Source organism: Miscanthus floridulus, chromosome 7 (genome assembly GCF_019320115.1).
Source record: "Miscanthus floridulus cultivar M001 chromosome 7, ASM1932011v1, whole genome shotgun sequence".
In the NCBI taxonomy this organism is placed as follows: Eukaryota; Viridiplantae; Streptophyta; class Magnoliopsida; order Poales; family Poaceae; genus Miscanthus; species Miscanthus floridulus.
Genome location: NC_089586.1, coordinates 125,106,830 through 125,127,606, shown reverse-complemented (window position 1 = coordinate 125,127,606; position 20,777 = coordinate 125,106,830). Strand labels below are relative to the sequence as shown.

General features: G+C 42.5%; 3 protein-coding genes across 5 annotated transcripts; 2 read left to right on the top strand and 1 right to left on the bottom strand.

Moving 5' to 3' along the window:
• The first annotated feature begins 598 nt into the window (after positions 1–598).
• On the top strand, positions 599–5,594 carry LOC136467855 (ubiquitin-like protein ATG12). The gene is made up of 5 exons (XM_066466652.1): positions 599–956; positions 1,057–1,115; positions 4,475–4,543; positions 4,626–4,688; positions 5,239–5,594. Exons 1-5 carry the CDS (start codon positions 932–934, stop codon positions 5,296–5,298), a joined length of 276 nt encoding a protein of 91 aa, XP_066322749.1. The 5' UTR covers positions 599–931; the 3' UTR covers positions 5,299–5,594.
• A 700-nt stretch (positions 5,595–6,294) lies between these two features.
• Positions 6,295–9,511, top strand: LOC136464627 (replication protein A 70 kDa DNA-binding subunit A-like). Its single transcript, XM_066463581.1, has 2 exons — positions 6,295–6,778; positions 7,629–9,511. The coding sequence occupies exons 1-2, from the start codon at positions 6,498–6,500 to the stop codon at positions 9,304–9,306; spliced, it is 1,959 nt and encodes a 652-aa protein (XP_066319678.1). The 5' UTR covers positions 6,295–6,497; the 3' UTR covers positions 9,307–9,511.
• Positions 9,512–9,744: 233 nt separating this feature from the next.
• LOC136464626 (uncharacterized) lies at positions 9,745–15,134 on the bottom strand. 3 transcript variants are annotated; one of them, XM_066463579.1, is made up of 9 exons: positions 14,788–15,134; positions 13,285–13,444; positions 13,005–13,170; positions 12,742–12,803; positions 11,585–12,532; positions 10,945–11,058; positions 10,502–10,753; positions 10,369–10,425; positions 9,745–10,243 (listed from the first exon to the last, which is right to left on the bottom strand). In XM_066463579.1, exons 2-9 carry the CDS (start codon positions 13,384–13,386, stop codon positions 10,067–10,069), a joined length of 1,878 nt encoding a protein of 625 aa, XP_066319676.1. In that variant the 5' UTR covers positions 13,387–13,444; positions 14,788–15,134; the 3' UTR covers positions 9,745–10,066. The 3 variants fall into 3 exon arrangements, with proteins under 3 accessions (XP_066319676.1, XP_066319674.1, XP_066319677.1); XM_066463577.1 differs by having other exon boundaries at positions 13,285–13,451; positions 14,788–15,133; XM_066463580.1 differs by having other exon boundaries at positions 9,745–10,240; positions 13,285–13,451; positions 14,788–15,130.
• Positions 15,135–20,777: the final 5,643 nt, after the last annotated feature.

The following is a 20,777-nucleotide window of genomic DNA, read 5'->3' as shown; positions in this document are numbered from 1 at the left end:
GATCCATATACTACTGGTTAGTACTAATAAAACATAAAATGTTCGGTTTGCCGCACGCAATCCGTCCTGATTTTATGCTGAGTTTGTTTGGTTTCTGTAGGATCTTCTAAAATTTCTGTCACATTGAATATTTGGACATATATATAGAGTATTAAATATAAACTAATTACGAAACTAATTACATAACTTTTGACTAATTTGCGAGACGAATCTTTTAAGTCTAATTAGTCCATGATTTGACAATGTGGTGCTACAGTAAACATGTGCTAATAATATATTAATTATGCTTAAAAAAATCGTCTCGCAAATTAGCCTCTATTTATGTAATTAGTTTTATAATTAATCTATATTTAATGCTCTTTATTAGTATCTAAATATTCGATGTGACTTGAATTTTAGGAGCGACCAGGGAGACTAACTACTGGTCTACTCCGGACTCGATTTCAAGTCAATCTTGGGCCTAGACGGGCCGAATCGCACACACACCGCTATTACTATACGAGTCCCAATCAGTGAAGGCCCTTTAAGGCCCAAAACTCCCTTAAGGCCCAAAACTTCAAACCGATTTCTGAACTTCTGATGGACTCGACTCCTCAGAGGAAGCGTGAGAGGGTGTTTAGGCACGGCGGCCCGCCGAGCTCCGACCTGAACACGCACGCACGCACGGCGGAGCAGGCGACATCCCGCGACTCCGCTGTCTCCGGCGTCGGGTTCCTCCTCCCCGCGCCAGCGGCCGTCCACCTCCTCGCGCGGCGGCCGTCCCCTCCCCGAGCGCCGACGGCCGTGCCAAGGAAACCAGCTTCGAATTGAAGCGTGGGCAAGCTACAGGGCCTAGGTAAACTTTCCAGTCTTTGCGATTCCAGACTCCAGAGGTCTGCCGCCGACGAAACCACCGGCTCGTGGCAACCTTGTTGTCGGCGGAGGGATCCCGATGGCCGCCGAGGCGGATCAGAAAGGTGCGCGCAAACTTCCGCGACCCTTGTGAGTTGTTATCCTTTTCCTCCCCTTGTCCTCTTTCGTGTGCTGACCTCTATGCTGCTTGCTACGAGATTGCAGTGGTTGTGCACGTGCGGTCCACGGGTGATGCGCCGATCCTGAAGCAATCCAAATTCAAGGTTTGTGTTCCGTCCTCCCGTGGCCCTATTATTTGTTCCCGCTTTCCAGTAAGATCTGTTTACTCCCCGTATAGCTGGGAAGGTAGGGTTTCGTGATACGACTTCATAATTGGGGGGTTCTCTTCCAAGCGGATGCTTAAATTTGGACTAAGGATATAGTTGCTGAAAATATTTGATGCACTTGACTGGCGATGCTTGTGCTGATAGTGAATTCATGAACTTGAGCTGTTTCAGTTTATCAATCTCCAATGAACAGAAACTATTAAGTCTGAACTAGAAAGCAACGCGCGGTCTCGACAGATGCCAGCGTCATGGAGCTAGTTGTGTAGAACAGTAGAAGCCCAATCCATTGTTGGCCCTTTTTCTTTTGAAGTTTATTTAATTTGAAAAAAAACACGAATAATTTTAGAAAAAGGACTGTAAGAAGCATTGCAAACCAAACATCTTATTAGCTAGCTCTGAAGGTAAGAGTTGTAGGAAACTGAAATCCCTGAAACCTTTGTTGTCTTTTGTGGTGTGACTTAGCTTGCCAACAAAGAGGCTGACGACTTCTAGTATTATGAAGCTCCTTGAATAGCTTGATATCAACGCATTGCAAGGCTCCGATCTCCATGTTGACAATGCTCTCAAGAGCTGAACAACATCAGATACTGTCTATTCAATAGATTGCTGAAATTTAACCAAGAAACAAGTCCAGAGATAACCATGGAGGAGGAAAGACGCGGGCAGTGCTCACTGTGACACTTGCTGAAGGTAGCATTGCACAAATGGCAAGGGGAGCATGAGCTATAGAGCAGAGACGGTCGTCAGCAGCCTTGACCTTCCATCTCTATTTCTTATAAGCAGTATTTTTGGGAAACATTGATGAAATTTTATAGACAACAAAATACAAGTTTCTTATGGAACGTCAGCTTGTCATTGGTAATATCGATCACAATGATATTCTAGAAATCATGGCATTTCAAAGGAGATAAAGCGATATACATGGTAACATAAAACCTTAAATATTGCATGAAGAAAAATAAATAGGATACATAAGTTGTGAATGTAATTCAAATCACGGTCAAAACTTGACGCTTGTTAGAATCAGTGTACCTCATTGACCAATCACTTTATCCATCGCTTTGCCATAGGTAGTGCAATGCGACCAAGTTTCGAAGGAGAGACACTGCCATAGGTGAATGTGAGCTGTGTAACCGTGCTGCCCCCTCTGCTGGATCATTGGCCACTGCCTTTGATGAAATTTCATCAAACATAAGCAGAAATATCAGATGACTAGATTAGGATATGGGGGATGAAATCCATGTGGTATAAATTAAAATAGAATCAGCAAACTGAAATCCATGGAACATCTGAATCTTCAACGCAATCCAGGCCACGGCAACGAAATTGTCAGCAACAAAGCTATTGGATATATTGCAGAGTTTTATGTTCTGAGTTCTATCATCGAAATTATCTGATATATGCATAGGTATTGATAAAATGTGCAAGTTTGAGCATTGAAAAACCGGATTATCAATCATTTCAGATACTGAGTTCCAGATGATAGCAAAAATGTTTTTATTTTTTATTTTTTTAAGGTTGGTATAGCTGGATGATTTCCAATTTTTTCCTTTATTGTTAGGACCTTAAACATACGTTATATTGATCTTATGCTTTTGATTTGTAGAACTTTGACAGCGAAAGTAAATTTGTGTCGAACTAAAGCTGCTATCTCAGCTGTATCACAGTATAATCAGAAACACATCAGATATGCTATGTAATTCTTGGTTTCAGACATCCTCGTCTTCTAGTTATCTTCACCAGTGGAAGCAGTGTACTATAAGGCCAAACTTGTAAGATGGTGATTGCAAGTAAAGGGAGATGAAGAATCTTCTGAGGTTGCCCATACAAAGCTAGTCCTAATCCAGTAATCCTATAATATATAACTACCTAGCATCAAAATATAATACTACCCCCGACTTAACTAAAAGCTATGCTATTTTTCAACACTAAGCTGTTTTTACCTCAGTCCTAAATTGATGCTGCTGTATGCAATTTACAAGGGCAGATAACCTCTCATCAATACACTGAACCACCACTTGATCAGGCAAGCAGTTCCTCAGATGTTGAAGCTCTGCAAGAGTTTGAAAGCACACGGGGGACACAGGTCATCACTATTCAAAAGTATGCCATTAAATACAATCTCAAGTGATCAACACAAATGATTTTAGAAGTGCGGCACACAGTATATGTACCTCCTAGTTCACATGGTGCTGCCCAGGCACATCTTCAGTGATTTTTTTTTTTCATTCTGCAAAATTCAACTACCAAAGTTTTTTAGTCAAGAAAAAGGCATGTCCCAGAGAAAGATCTCAGTGATGCCAGATAAACTTACAAGTTAAGCATGAGAGGTGTTTCAACGTAGAAATGGACTGAAACTTTGGTATGGTTTAGTAGATTCTAATGAATCAAAGACCAAAGTTTTCTATCAGTTAAAGAAGCCTTTCATATGCAAAGTATAACTGTCCGCTAAAGAGAGGTAAACCTTGTAGTCATTTGATCGAGCATATGGTGGGTGTCGTCCATGGCACTGTCCCTCGCAGCTGCTGGGGCATTAGGCGGCGCCGGTGCGTGTGGAGGCGGGACGAAGGCTCTAGAATGCAGCTCATGTGCCAGTGTTTGAACCGTCCGATCAAGATCCATCGCCCCAGAATCTCCTAATGACGTGGCCCAATAAAATTGCAGAGCTTGGCTCTGATTTAGAGAGATAGAGATTGTCGATCCATAACACAGGTTTCATGGTTTCTTATAACATTTTGCTCACGTTAGTGACAAAGGAGCAGCAATTCAGGAACATAGTATCCAGGAGGAGGTTTACTGGCTCTCAAATATGTGGAGTCAGACAGTAGTATGAGAATTCTTAGATTGTATACACATTACAGTAATCTTATATTGGTTGTAGAGGGGGAGAGTGATTTTCGCTACAAATTTGAGTGCTTGGTTATTTTTAACATAGTTCACTAAGAGAATGCGAGGAAATAGCTAGATCCATATATGTTGTGTCGTGTAGTACTAAGAGAGAGTGAGTTCCATGTAGTTGCTTAAATGCTTCTTATTGGTAGTATTTATTTCTCTTTTGTGAAAAAAGTCACTGTAATCTTTCTCTGGTTAGTCCTTTAGACATGATCTTTGCCTCATGTCAGTATGTCACTAAGTAAACCTTGGCACAAGGATTTAGTTCAAGTGGTTGATTTCGTTAAATCCTGTCATCATCAGCTTGTTACTGCAGTCTGTCCCTGAAATTGGCTTAAGTGATGTTCTCCTTTGTTTTCATATCTTGAACCTGATTAAGTTGTTATTTGTGTATCTCGTACCAGATTTCAGGACGAGATAAGTTTTTGAAGGTCATAGAGTTTCTTTGCCGACAACTTCATCAAGATACACTGGTAGGAATATAATTGTCAGTTCTATGAGAATTTTATCTGTGACACTGGAATTTTACTGAGTTGTTGTCTGTGTTGCGAACAGTTTGTCTATATCAACAGTGCATTTTCGCCAAACCCTGATGAACTGGTAATTGACTTGTATAATGTAAGATTCTAACTTATATGTACTTGTACCAAGCTTTACCTTGGAAATTGATATCTATGCATACATTTTGTTCGATATGCTATCTCCACATGTATCTGTACCACTTTGTCACAACTTGCAACATCCAAACTTGAATTTCTTTTAGTAATTGGTTTCAATATATGTTCTATGCTCTATACAATAAGTCTGGGAACTAAAAATAAAACTTGGGGCCTTTGCCTTATGATGAAGCAAGGTTTTATCCTAAAAATTCATAGAGCATTCCCCTCTTCCAAACTGTCCGCTCACGATTTAATGATTCGTGTAGGTTTTCATCTGGAAACAACCACCACCGTGAGTCCTGGCGTGTTTATTATATCATTCCTGCCTGTTAGATTGATTTCTATCACATGAACTTAATTATTTGTTGATTTAGTATAGGTTTCATCTGGAAATAGTGGCCACCTAAAGTGCTGGCCTTGATTTCAATTCTTATGTTTAGATTCCACATCTGTTTGTATGGCATACAGCCAAAGAAGGCAGTTAACCATCTTCTTACATTACACTGCAGAACTTTGGAATTGATGGGAAGCTGGTGGTAAATTATGCTTTATCAGCGGCATGGGGTTAAGGCTGAACTTGCAGCAAAATGGGAAAAAAGGAGACCATTCTTCATGGCTATTGTAAATCACATGTAGTTTTAGTGTTAGTCAGATTCTGTAAATCTCTCTATAAAGCTTATGCATATTTCATAATCACCAAAACATATTCTACCAATGCTCCCCAATACTGTGACACACCACAGTTGGTGCTCGTGGTAATCGCTTTCTGATTTGTGTAATGCATCGATGAAGATGGTGGATCGGAAGAACCGAAAAACTGCTTTAACAGCTTCATTATTGTGACTCCATTTGTTCAGTAAACATACTGTTCTCCCAATCTGCCTAAACCCCGACTCTGTCCTGAAGTTCTTACAGTCTTGGTGATGAGTTCATTCGTCCTTATTCGTTTAAACTTATCAGCCGTAGAACAGTGTTTTTCTCTCACAGGACGATTTATCAGCGGTAGCCATCAGCCAAACAGTCTGGAACCGATCGGTTCCTTGGGTTCGCTGATGTGTATTTTGCAGGATTTGTTGCATGCTCATTCTCGATGCTTAGAAAGTCACGACTTGATTTAGGTTCCACTTCCACATCACCAAGACTGTAGTAGCAGCTCATTCTCCTTAGGGCTCGTTCGGTAGGCGGGGATTGAGCTCTGGAATCATTCCGGTTTGCTGAAGCTTATATAAATTATATAACTAATCCAACTGGATTCTTTCCGGAAGATGATTTTGTCGAGAACCGAACAAGCCCTTACACGGAGGGAGTAACTTTTTTTTGGTCGATAGTCGATACAGTTGCCGGAGTTCACTTCTTACCGCACCACCGTCTTCAGCCTTCCCCTTCCACTGCCTACTGTAGCTCGGTCCAGAAGAGCTGCGGCCTGCGCACCCGTGACGTCAGCGCGCAATACCTGCCGTTCGATGCACCCATCGTACTTCCGATCCGACGGCTACTTCTATTCTATCCAAGCATCAGCCATCAGCGTGACTTTTTTTTTTCCTTCTTCCGGAAGAAGGCGCGACGCCATCCAACCGCCTCTCCCCGTGTCCCGTACCATTGCCCCTCCCCTCATTTCAGCCCCCACCTCGAACACTCGAACGCTCGAATCAATCAATTTCCTCCTCGCCTTCGTCCCGCACGCTTGTCGTCCAACCGCTCCCACAGATCGAGGCCGGGAGGAGGAGGAGGAGGTGGTGGGTAGGGTCGCCGTCGCTCCGAGTCTGCGATGGCGAGGGCGAAGCTGACCCCCAACGCCGTGGCGGCGGCGATGGCGGGGGACACCAACCTCAAGCCGGTGGTGCAGGTCGTCGACCTCCGGAGCATCGCGGTCACTGGGGGCTCCAGGCTCAGGTTCCGCGCCATCATCTCCGATGGCGTCGCCACGGGGCACGCGCTCTTCGCCTCGCAGCTCTGCGACCTCGCGCGCTCCGGCGTCGTCCGCCGCGGCTCGGTCGTGCAGCTCCTCGACTACATCGTCAACGACGTCGGCTCCAACCGGAACAGAAAGTATATCTCCCCTCAGGCCTGCGAGGCATAAGAAATTGGGTCCAATTTGTTCGGTACCTGCGATCATGTGCTTGTTAGTTCCATCTGGTTGGTGCGTGAGAGTTGTATTCCGTTTGATTGGCTGTTGGCTTATGGCTTGGCCTGCAGTTCGAATTGCCAGCGTATGTATTCATGCATTCCGTTAATGTTTGGTTCAGTGGATCTGTTTGCTCCATCATTTTAATTGGTCCTCATGAACGGTGTTGCTGATTGAATTGAGTCTATACTTGCCTCTTAAATTTTTTTTTTGTCAGAATAGACTAAACCATCATAGTAGTTATGTTCAAGTTGGTGCTCACCAGCCATGAATGGACCAGAATTTTCTTCTTCATGATGAAATCGTAGCATGTCTATGGTTTGGTATCTAGCTGTCCAGCTGATGTCTTATCAGCCACATACAGTGTTTTTCTCTCCTAACAAATCAGTTGGCTTATCACGCCACAGAAATTTGGGATAATGGTTATGTTTCTTACCAAATTGGCGCTCACCAGCCATGAATCAATTAGAAATTTCTTGATGATAAAAAAGCTAGCATCACTGTGCTCCGGTATCTGGCCTTGCGACTAATGGTCAGTGACCACTTATGTCCATTTGAATGGTGAGGCATTCCTGTATGCAGTTTTAATGCCTTCGTTTTGTTATGAATTGAATATTTGCTAGGCAGCTGTCATGTTTGGAGTCAGTTAGGTTCTAGTTTGTTGATCGTATCATGTGATGGGATTTGATCATTGTACTTTACTTCTTGTGCTGTGGTTATGCACGGATTTTCAGGTTTCTATTTGCTCTTCTGATAAGCTGATTGTTATCACAGGGCTATTGTTATTCTGAACATGGAGGTTCTTGCTGCAGAGTGTGAGATTATTGGAAATCCAGCACTACCTCCTGATTCTGGAGATTCTAATTCCATGAGAGCAGACCAGTTTAATGGAGCACCTCAAAATGGTTCAATGGCAGGGAGTGCTTTGAACAAAGTGGCAAGGCCCTCTGACAATGCTCAAGTAATCCAGAGATCGATGGCAGGGAACTCTTTGAACATGGTCCCTAGGCCAAGTGACAATGCACAGGTCTTCCAACCAACAGTACAGCCATCCTATCGCCCTGCACCCAAGTACAGAAACCATGGCACAATCATGAAAAACGATGCTCCTGCTAGAATAACCCCCATATCTACTCTAAATCCTTATCAGGGCCGCTGGGCTATCAAGGGTCGAGTAACTGCCAAAGGAGAGATCCGCCGGTACCATAATGCAAAAGGTGATGGCAAAGTGTTCTCTTTTGACCTGCTTGATTCTGATGGTGGTGAGATTCGGGCTACATGTTTCAATACTCTTGTTGATCGCTTCTATGAAGTTGTGGAAGTTGGTAAGGTCTATGTGGTATCTAGAGGAAACTTGAAACCCGCAAAGAAGGACTACAACCATCTGAATAATGAGTGGGAGATTTTCTTGGAATTTCAGTCGACTATTGAACTTTGTCTTGATGAGAACAGTTCTATTCCTGCCCAGCGGTTTAGCTTCTCATCTATTGATAAAATTGAAGATTCAGAGAACAATGCTATTGTTGATGTCATTGGTGTTGTTACATCTGTCAACCCTAGTACTACAATACAGAGGAAAAATGGTATGGAAGCTCAGAAAAGGACCATCACCCTGAAGGATATGTCTGGTCGAAGTGTTGAGCTTACCATGTGGGGTGACTTCTGCAACAGAGAAGGCTTGCAGCTGCAAGAAATGGTTGAATGCGGGGCGTTTCCTGTCCTGGCTGTCAAAGCTGGAAAAGTCAATGATTACAGTGGGAAGTCTGTTGGCACAATTTCTTCATCTCAACTCATCATAAACCCTGATCTTGCTGAGGCTCATTCTCTCAGGCAGTGGTTTGATTGTGGAGGAAGAGATGCTTCTACTCAGTCCATATCCAGGGATTTTACTCCTTCAGCATCAAGGAATGAGATCCGAAAGACAATAGCACAGATAAAGGATGATGGTCTTGGAATGGGGGACAAACCCGATTGGGTCACGGTGAAGGCTGCTGTTACATTCATCAAAACCGACCCCTTCTGCTACACAGCTTGCCCCAATGTGGTTGGAGACAGGCAATGTGGTAAAAAGGTGACAAAGTCTGATTCAGGCAACTGGCTATGTGACAAGTGCAATCAAGAGTTTCCAGAGTGTGATTACAGGTATCTCCTGCAGTTGAACATTCAAGATCACACGGGAACAACTTCTGCGACAGCATTTCAAGAGGCTGGACAGGAGCTACTTGGTTGCTCAGCACGAGAGCTCAACATGTTTAAAGAGAACGAAGATCCTCGCTACACAGCTGTCTTGATCCATTGCTTGTATCAGAATTATTTGTTGAGGCTAAAAGTGAAGGAAGAACAATACGGCGACGAGCGACGAGTGAAGAACACTGTGGCCAAGGTGGAGAGGGTGGATCCTTTGGCTGAAAGTAAATTTCTGCTTGATTCCATTTCAAGGTTTATAGTATGAGAGCTTTATTCTTACATCTATCAACTGCTGGTAAATGTATTGCTCGCTTAGAAGTGGTAATTTGTATCTAACTCTCCCCACTCACACGCCCGGTGGTTTCTTTGGCGAATAGAATTTTTGTGTCTGCCAGATACCTGCAACTTGGAGCTGTGTTCTTTCATAATTAACTGAACGCATGTAACTGTAGGTATGAAAGTTCTGTTTAACTCAGCTACTTTGTGGTTACTATTACTTTGGTTAATCAGACATTCCTATTGCTCCAACAGTGCGCATGAATCAACCATTTATGCGCCGGAGGAAACGTTGCCTTTTGCCAAAGCAATTTATTATAAAGCACAAATGAAACCAGAGACCTGTATTTACAAGGGAATTAGGAGTTCCCATTGTAATGCATCGCAAATACCTAGTTTGGTTCATTATTGCCGCGACAACGTTCCATTTACTCTCATTTTCCTCTTATTAGCTAGATTTACATGTGCTCTTAAATTAGGTCCTCCTGACACGTTCTTTAACTGGTCCTTGTGCCACAGAGACGTCTGCCCTTTACAAAGATAATATAGCAATATTTTCTGGACGGCTGATTTACACATGTTCCAGCACAGGAGAAAACGTGCATTGAGCGTGTAGAGAACAATACGATGGATAGCGTGGCTCCACCAACTTTGTATAATATTTACCCATATATACTACATCGTCCAGAAGCGTACACCTAACTAACTAGTGCTTTCCTTTACCCTCCTCTATATCTGCATGACAAGGGTCACAAAAAACCTGACCCTTTTCCCTGTAGAACCTTGCTGTCCTGCCCAGAGAACTTGACTGGGGCTGTGAAGCCACCCCCTTGCAACTGCAGCTCGTTTAGCTCCTTCACTCGCAACAAAATGGATGGTGGTATTGGTATGATACAAGGGTTAATCTTCCGCGGACAGGCACCCTGCTAAGAAGAGTTGAAGGAACAATCAAACATCAGGAAGCAAATAAATGCAGGATAAACGATGGGAATAGATAAATAACAAAATAAATAACAGTGCTCATGTGCCTTGAAGAGGGACAAGTGATTACGTCTTTTTGTGCCGGAAGCTGTGTCCTGGTTGCTCTGATCAGGTTACGCCATTTGTCCTGAATAAACATCAGGTTTCAATGTTTGATTGGAAAATGAAATCGCAGTAAGTTTCAGCTGTACAAGCAAACAAACCTTGAGATCCACTGAAGTGCGGTAAGAATATGAGGCAAAAGACAGTTTTCTAATCTCAGACCACTTGCCAGCTCCAAACTGAGCCACACCATCAACCAGCTTCACGACCTCACACAATGTCCACGCTCGATGATGCTTCCGCGTTAAACCCCGCTTTATTTTAGGCTTGGCAACAGCACTGTAAACCTTTGCTTGTAGGTTTCGAACCCCTTTACTATCAACTGCTTCTATATGCCCTTTCTCAGAACTTACCTGACAGTGGGTTGTGAAGGAAAACCGAGTTAATACATGTACGGAACATGGTTGAGAAGGGAAAACAAGTTAATACATGTACGGAACATGCAAACCTGCAACTGCTTCTACATTTCCATTTACTTGCTTAGCTTCTAAAGCTTGCATTTACTTGCGTCAATTTGTAAACATGAAAAAGGCATACGGCGTACCTTTAGTGGAACTTCAGGTGCTTTCCTCAGGTGGGTTCCCTTGTCACCATCCTTCGCTAATATCATCTCAACTGCTGTCTGAATCCCTTTAGGTTCAACTGAGGGTTCCTTATCCTGTTATAAAAGGTAGCGAGAACAAGTTTAGCAAGGAAATACAAGACGACCAAAAATGTCCAATAATGTATGTCCCAATTTACTACATCCATTTTAGTTTGGAGCATGGCACAGCAAGCCTTTCATACCAATCATGCATATCAAATGCCTACAATCACATCAAAAAATGCATACAGGGTTTTAAGGGTAATCAAAATGAGATAGGTTTTGGATGAAGAAAAGAACAAAAGATACCATATTGGAACTAGGGCTAGAATATTGAAAAGAAAGTAAGGGTATGTTTTTTTGTCTTATTGATGGGGCATGTTGAAAATTACAGAGCCGAATTAAACCAAAAAACTTTGTGCAAGTGATTATCATTCTGAGAAATAAAGCTGGCTAATGGTGCAGTATTAGCTGAAGGCACTTCAGTAAAAGAGATAAGAAATGGACATAATTCGACATCTGTCTTGTTTCATGATAATAATAAAGGATCATCAAATTGGCCAAAACTGTTAAAACAAATGATTCATACGTAGATTATTACCACAAATGAAACGAAGGCCTTCCTAGGGCGCCCCCTTCTCATCCTTGAAACGTAAGGAACATGTACACTAAATCCTCCAAGGGTATCCTTTCTAGTAGGATAGATTGTGCCCAGAGAATCAGCCTCATTGAAAGGTGCAACCCGCAGTTTCATTAACACTTCATCATGTGGAGGCCTTTTTGCTGGTGAAGAAATTTTTACAGTGGAGTCATGAGTCTCAATGTCTGATAGCTCCTCTATGTATCTTTTTGTTGGCTTTCTAGTTCGCTTGTTAGTGCATTGCTCGCCTAGCAGATTTCCTTGTGGTTCATCATTATGGATTTGTACTCTTTTAACTCTCTTGGAAGAATCTTGCTGGTCCTCGCTCTGATAGTAAGAGCTAGATGGTGAGTCCCCTTCGTTTCCTGGATATATAACTAGAGAAGTAGCTCTAAGCCCAGTCTTAGCTCTTTCATCCATGTCTGATATATCTTTTTTGGTATCCCTGCCAACAATTTTGCAGTCTTTAACTACACAACCTGAACTTGGAACATCATAGGAATTAGTCAAGCCCATTGTAATCCGTCTTTTGAGCCATATCTTGTCTTTGACAGTAGTCTGCCGGCCAAATGTGGCTCTAAATGCCTCCTGAAGTTCTCTAATAGTAAGATCATCCAAACAGACTTCTCCTCTTAATATGGAAAAATCAGGCATGGAACTATTAACTCCAGAAACAGATGGGTCTGTAGATGTGTCGCAAACAGGTCCTGAGCAGGCATCAGCCTTGTCTTTTTCAGCACTGCAAGAGTCATTTAACACTGTCGATTTTGTAGTCTCAGTTGAAGCATTGTCCTGTCGAGTGACGTTGTCCCCTTGTTCTGGAAGCAATTTATCTGAATGCTGACTATGAATAACTCTACACTCTGAGGGAGGACTAAGGGAATCATCCAATGACTGTAATCTGTTTTCCTGTGCAATTATGTTGATCTTAAAGTTGAGTTGACTTGAATATGTACAAAAGTAGTTTCAATTAAATTTAACATTATATATAGCAAAATTTATTGAAGCAAGGCAAATTGAACTCTCAACTCAAAATTCTACAAAAAAGCACTATCTAGTAGCATCGACATATTATGGCAGATAAGATAGTTATGCCGAACAAGAGACAAACAATATACCTCTAAGTCGGTACCCAATTTTTGTGTGTGTACTTCTACAGTCTCCAATTTGGAAGATCCATCTACACAAGTTCAGTAAACAGTAAACATCAAACGAAGTCAAAGAAGTTGAATTAATAAAGGAATCTTGTGAATTTCTAGGCTAGCAGGCAGTATTCTAATGAGACAGCATAAAGTCCTGTTCTGTAGAAATAGAAGTGATACCCAAAATAAAATATGTAACAAAATAGTAATTCATAGCTGAATAATTCTATTGGCATCACCTTCCAAGTCAGGCTTCTTCAGTAACATGCAATCATTGTTGAAAAACTCTTCCACATGGCCTACATCTTCAATAGGAGGAAGATCAACCTTCTCATTATGAAGGAAACGTTCAAACTGCAAAACATCATCCTCTGTAGCAGGAACAAGTGTTCCATCACCTTCAACCTGAACATATTTAAAGCAAGTGTTTCTCAAAGCGAGTAAGCATCTAGAAATGTCCTGCTATGTTTTTTATATTAACATGTGGCCGGCAAAGCATGTAATTAACTAAGAACTTACCCGAACTAGTTGATAAACCACAGGATCAGAAGTGCCTTTCTTTTCAAAGTCATTCTCTTCACTTTTATTAACTAGAGTGTCATGTGAGTCGTCCACTTCCATAGATAAGTGCAAACTTCATCCAAAGCTCGTAGCAATGAAAACATGCAAGTATTAAAACCTATATTCTGCAAGTGAATTCAAAATTATAAATTCATAGGATTATAATCAATTCCATCAATCCCAGAACAAACAAAGATACACAATGTTATAACACATGTGATGACTAATTCTGGGTAAACAAACCAAAAATTGACATTCTGAATAAAAAGGAGACAAACAAAAGGATGTGGTTGATTACATACAAATTATTGCAAGATGAAACAAAACATAGATATGCGCGGGTGTTCAGTCATTGTACATCGGTTTAATGATCAAACTTTAATAACTAGGTCCAAATCAGTGAAGGTTTGATTAGATGCATTTATGAATCACTAAATCAAGAACGTAATGTTGAATAGTTGATAAAAGAGAATGCAGAGCGAAATCAACATGTAATTACCCAAGCAACAAGGATTGTTGCATAATCCTTGTTTCCACGATCTCAATCTTGTGTTAGACAATGAACTTTGTAGTAAAAAGTGAATTCTTGCATTATACCAAAATCCCATGCTCTTGATACGAATAGATTGGTTAGGCAGAACTAGTCAATCATGCATCATGCATGCAAACGGTACCACAAGACATTTTTAGTGAGTTTCTCAGCAACAAACCACAGAACCAGTTGCTCCTAGAAGATAAAATGAACTGAGAGCCAGTGTTATGTAAGAACTAAGAAACCTGTCCTTAGGCAAAACTGAGAACAACAGAAGGATCAAGCACAAAGCAGAGTCGTTTGCAAAATTAAGCTTATCCAAGTTTCACTGATTACAGCTATGTACCCAAAATAGTAATTCCCACCATTTAATTCACATTATAAACCATTAGCGGACTCTAAACCTGTGTAAGAACTAAGAACTCGTACATTGACCATGGATTCCCCGTGTATTTACCACATACTATATAAAAGTAGACATAGAGACCGAGTTATGGAGACAGAAACAAAATCCCCACCAAAAAAATACCCAATCCCAACGAAATCGGAACGGTCATACTAAATTGGGACCATTAATAACTAGTACTACAAAATTGCTCTGCTAAAGCCGTCAGAATAGAAATTCCAATACATGGTTAAGCTGAACGCCTGAACCGAACCTTTTACGCCTCACACGAAACGCACAGCAAGCACAAAGGTTCCAGCATAAAAATATTCACTAATCCACAAGCACATCAAAGCCCTGGAGCAACCACCATCAACAAAGCTCCGCCAACGCCACACGGCACAAATTGGGGCGCAACACCAACCAAGCAGAATCCGACACGTCTGACCGCACAGAACCCAAATTGAGCCGCGCGCACGGGAAGTAACCGCGGAAAGCGTCCCGAAACGCCATCAATCAAGCGGATCGGAGCGAAACGACTCACCAGTCGTGATCAGCAGCAGCTCGATGCATGCAGCATTGCCCCGACCGCCAGAACCGAGGGATCGATGAGGCCGACAGGCCCCTCAGCCCGCTTCGCTCCGGGCAGCAGGAGGGGGGGAGTTCGTTTCGTCGCGATCTAGAGAGGAGGGGAGGAAAAGGCCGGGGCCGTGGGCGAAGCCGTGGTTGCCATCGGAAGGAGGAGCCGAGGAGGGTGGTTTCAAAAAGGCGAAGGGGATCTCCCAGCCGGGGGAAGGGTGGCAGTGGCAGAGCCGGCGGGCGGCTGGGATGGATCCGGGATGCGGATCGGACGGCTGGGCGTCGAGGGACGGGCGGGGATGACGACGATCTGGATGGTTGGATCTGGAATGGAATGGGGAAAGGCTTCTCGAGCACGTAAAGATTGGCGGGTGAGTGAGCCGAGCGGAAGCGGACTGACTTCCTCGAAAATCCGGGCGCGCGTAATGCGTGGTGTGGTCTTGTGTGGTGTCTGGCTGTGCGCACGTATCTACTATAGTTACCATCGGTATTTTTTCTTTGGCCTTGTTTAATTGTAAATTTTTGTAATCTGGACACTGTAGCATGTTTTGTTTGTATTTGACAAACTTTGTCCGATCATGAACTAACTAGGCTCAAAAGATTCGTCTCGTGATTTACAACCAAACTGTGTAATTAGTTATTTTTTTTACCTACATTTAATGCTCCATACATACGTTCAAAAATTGATGTGACAGAGAGAGAGAGTGAAAAAACTTAAAATTTAGAGGTGATCTAAACAAGGCCTTTCTTTCTTCTTCGTGACATGAACTGTCGTTCTTACTTATCGAGCAGTCAAATAATTAAATTTTAATTGAATATATAAAAAATATTAATATTTATTATGATATATAATTAGTATTATTAGATACTTCATTGAATATATTTTTATACAAACTTATTTGAAGATATAATATTGCTATTTTTCTATCAATTTAGTTAAATTTAATAAGTTTGACCAACATGAACCGTAATGCTATACTATTTTAGGGACGGAGGAAGTATACATGTACTCTGCTGCATCAAATAAATTCTTGTGATGTGGTTTAACTTTTTTCCGTCAGACTTAGACCTCTTTTATGAAGCTTTCAGGGTTTAGGCTTGTTCGGTCAGCTTGTTCTGTTGGCTGGTGGATCTCGTAAATGATCGTAAATTTCCAGTCGAAACAGTATTTTTCTCTCACACCAAACCGGCCAACAGTAATAATCCACGATCCAGCCACGAACCAGCCAGCCATCCGAACAGGCTGTTAGGCTTCACCTCGTGCATACTGTTCATGTCACTATTACTATTTACTAGTACAGTAGATCGAGCTACTTGTGGTACACAAATAATATATGCCACAATAAAGGTCCCGTTCGCTTCGCTGAAAAAACAAGACAAAACACTGTTCTGGATGATTCGTTCTGAAAGAAAAACGCTGTTCCGACTGAAAAAAGAAGCTGAAAAGTACGGATTATAAGAGAAGCGAACAGGACCAAAACGAAGTGTAGGTCTATGTCCAAGCGTAAACGTAGATCTATTTTCATTTTCATTGATGGTTCTCCTAAGTCAACCGCAGCGGGTGTCTTAAGACGTAATTGTTATAAATGTTGATTTCTAAATGTGCCTACTTAAGATGTTTATCTATAAAAATATATATGTTTATAGTGGAGGCTTACTTAAGCAACCTTGTCTAAAAAATCAGTTTTCACATGTAGATATCTTAGTCTGACGCGGTGGAAACATCTAAGAAAAATTTTAAGGCGCACGCTCCTCTTACTCGAAACTTTCGCTTGGCAAAAGAGGATGCCCGACGATAAACACAGTGATCTTTCTCGGATGGGGACCTAGACGCATGCATCCTGCATTCATCCATCCTTATCTTTCTCTAAGTAATCATTCATCTTACCTCTCTCCCACGATAGCTCGATCTATCTCTCTGTCTCTCTCTTATTCTATCTTCTCTTCCATTCATCTACCTCTCTTGTTTTTGTTAGATTGATCTCCCAGCCAATAAGCCCAACGGCCTATTGGGTCTTGGTCATGCGCCTTGATCGGGGGCGCCCAACCCTACATGGTTGGTGGCCCCCGTCGCACTGCGCTATATATAGAGGTGGGGGCCGGTGGCTCGAGGTACGAGGTTCACCGTGAGCCGCAAACCCCACCGACAAACCCTAGACCGATCTAAGAGGGCGCACAGCCAGCGACGGGAAGCTCCGCTGACTTCGCCGTCGTCACTGCTACGCCGTCTGTCTGCACTGCATCGACGTACGTGCCACCTCTACTCCACCCGTCGCTGCCCGTGTGCTGCCTCCATCACCGAAGCTAAGATGGCCAGCTCAACCGCGACTCCCTCCGAGGGCTCAGGTTCAACACCAGCACCCCTACCCTATCTCCCTCTCGGTGTAGTGTTCTAGGTTTAGATGTGCATGTGCTATTACGGATCCAAGTGTTTCCCTCCTAGATCTACTGCTAGAGATCCTAACGGTAATCAACAATGGCATCAGAGCCAGCCTATCTAGTACGTGGATCTAGATCAGAAAAAAACAATCGAAAGAAATCCAAAAAAGTTGGTCCGATTTTGAATCGGATCAAGAAAGAGAAAACCTAACCCTAACAGAAAGGGGACGGTCATTAGGGGCTTTGGCCGACATAGGGTTCGGTTGAACCCTAACCTCAATCCCTTCGGATCTGAGAAAAGTTGAAGGTTCGGATCAAGAACACCTAACCCTAACTCTAGAGAGCTCGGGAAAAGGAAAGAAAGAACCGATTTCAAATCGGGGGAAAAAGAAAACAGTGGCCATCCCTAACCCTAATCGGCAAATCGGATCAAATCTGAACAAACGAATCAAAGAAAGGGGATCGCCGCTGCTGCCGGTTTTATTCCTCCAAAATATGTGCTGTGCCGTCGGATCTCATTGCCTTGAGATCAACGGCCAGGAGTGCTCGGGCCAAAATTGGCCCAGGCGGGTTTGGAGTTTCTCGGCCCAGGCCCGCGTTGCGGCCTGGGAAGCCGGGGACCGCAAGCCGCAAGTGCGAGCGCTGGGCTGGGCCGTTTTGGGGCACGTGTGTTGGCTCCGCGAGCTGGGCCGCCCGTGCGTTGCTGGGCCAAAATGGCCTGTACACAGTATAGCTCGGGAAATGTTTATTTGTTTTTTCCAGAAACTGTTTACTTTATATTTGATGAATTTGAATTGATTTTGATGTCAAATTCTGTGCAAATTTTGATCAACGACAATTTTGCACTGAGAACAGAACAGTACCTTTATGTTTCTGAAAAAAAATGATTATTGAATATTAATGTTTCCGCTGCGTATTTAAAGATGTAATTTTCATTATTAAATTCGAACCAACGGGAGAATTTAATTTTAAAAATGGATATGTTTTAAATTGATTATAATATTGTTGTTATTCTGACCAACGTTAATTAATAGCAATATTATAATATTGATGTTATTATGGTTTTTGTTATGCATTATTTCTATTTCTGCCCAACGGTGATATAGATTTAATGTATAAAACAATTGTATGTTTTAATTTTGACCAACGTTAAACTAAGACATGCAATTGTTGTTGTTATTATTTGTGTTTTCACACTATTTGAATTGTGTTTTTAGGAGGATACAACTTGATGAGTTGTATCCAAGAGATCCCCACTCTAAAAGGTGATAACTATATTGAGTGGAAGAAAAAGATAGACCTGGCTTTCATCCTCGCTGAGGTGGACTGGGTTGTCACCACACCGTGTCCCAGAGAACTTGTGGCACCGGTGAGGGAGACAGATGAGACTAATGCTGCATGGCAGAACAGAGAGTGGGACTTTGCTCCCGTAAAGATGTCTTTTGACCTTGAAAACAGAAAGTGGGTCACAACCAATAAAAAATGTTTGGCTGTGATAAAGAATACAATTGAGCCTGCAATAGTGGGCTCAATTCTAGACTGTGACATGGTCATAGAGTACCTAGAAAGAATAAAGAGTCAGTTTACTGGCTCTTCAAAGACATATGCAACCCAGCTGATCAAGCAGCTGGTTACAGAAAGGTACTCTGGTGGCGACAGTGGCATTAGAGAGCACATACTGAGAATGAGCAATCTGGCATCTAAGCTCAAACCAATGGATTTGGCACTCAAAGATGAGTTTCTTATTCATTTAATTTTTGCTTCTTTGCCCAAAGAATTTGACACATTTGTTGTTAATTACAACATACAGCCTGAAAAATGGGATTTAGAAAAGCTCATAGCCATGTGTGTGCAAGAGGAGAAAAGAATAAAAGTTTCACAAGGTGGTACTGCCAACTACCTAAAAGATAAGAAAAAGAACTATAATAACAGCTCTTCCTCCAAATCATCTGGAAAGGGTCACATGCAACAGTCTCAGAACAAGTCATTCCCAGTGGATAAAGATCAGTGTCTCTACTGTAAGAAGACGGGACATTATAAGAAGAATTGTCTTGATTTCCTAAAGATGATTATGAAAAATAAAGGTGAGAACATTATTACGTTCGTAAATGAATCCTTGTATGTAAAGTTTTCAAAATCTACTTGATGGATTGATTCAGGTGCAACTATTCATGTTGCTAATTCATTACAGGGATTCCGTTCGATGAGAACTTTGCAAAGAAGCGAAAGTTTCATTAAAGCCGCAAATGGAGTACAAGCAGATGTTGAGGCCGTTAGCGATCTTTCTCTAGAACTTACTGATAGCTACATACTTTTTCTTAGAGATGTTCTTTATGTACCTTCTGAAAGGTCCTAGTATGGCTAGAGAGGGTGAATAGCCTATTTAAAAAAATCTATAAATCAACTAGAGCAATTTGATTAGTATGACAAATAGCGTAATGCAAACTTGCTCTAACTCTACAATGATTGCAAGCCACCTATCCGACACTTCTAGTTGCAATATTAAATAAGGCACACAAACTTACTAGTCTAAAGAGCTCAACTAGATGAATGTAAATAACAAAGCAAGCTCTCAATTCTAATTACACTAAAGAGCTTGTATCAACTAGTTTGCAAGAATGTCAATAAGCAAGTAGGGTGATTATACCGCCGTGTAGGGGATGAACCAATCACAAGATGAAGATCAAGCCAATCACTAGGAGAATGCAAATGACAAGAGACAACCGATTTTTCTCCTGAGGTTCACGTGTTTGCCAATACGCTAGTCCCCGTTGTGTCGACCAACACTTGGTGGTTCGGCGGCTAAGAGGTGTTTTACAAACCTCGTCCACACGATAGGACACCGCAAGAACCGACCCACAAGTGAGGTAACTCAATGACACGAGCAATTTACCAGAGTTACCTTTTGGCACTTCACCGGGGAAGGTACAACTCCCCTTACAATCACCGGAGACGGCCATGAACAATCACCAACTCGTGCCGATCCTCCACCGCTGCTCCAACCATCTAGGTGGTGGCAACCACCAAGAAAAACAAGCGAAATCCACAGCGCAACACGAATACCAAGTGCCACTAGATGCAATCACTAAAGCAATGCACTTGGATTCTCTCCCAATCTCACAAAGATGATGAATCAATGGAGATGAGTGGGAGGACTTTGGCTAAGCTCATAAGGATGCTATGTCAATAAAAATGTGCAAGAGTTATCCCTTGAGCCGGCCATGGGGCTATAAATAGAGCCCCTATCAAATAGAGCCGTTATACCCCTTCACTGGGCAAAACACGCTCTGACCGGACGCTGGCCCTCAGCGTTCGGTCGCCCGATGGACGCCACGCGTCACCAGCTTCAAACGCTGTTCGTCAGATTTCAACGGCTACGAAGCAGACCGGACGCTCTGGTAAAACTGACCGGACGCTGAAGCCCTAGCGTCCGATCGTTTCCAGTAAGCTCCCCGAGGCATATTTTTTCGACCGGACGCGTCTGGTCCACCTTGACCGAACACAGACCTGCGTCCGGTGCAATACCCTAGCCACTGTGCCGTCTGACAGCTCGATCGGACGCAGCCTTTCAGCGTC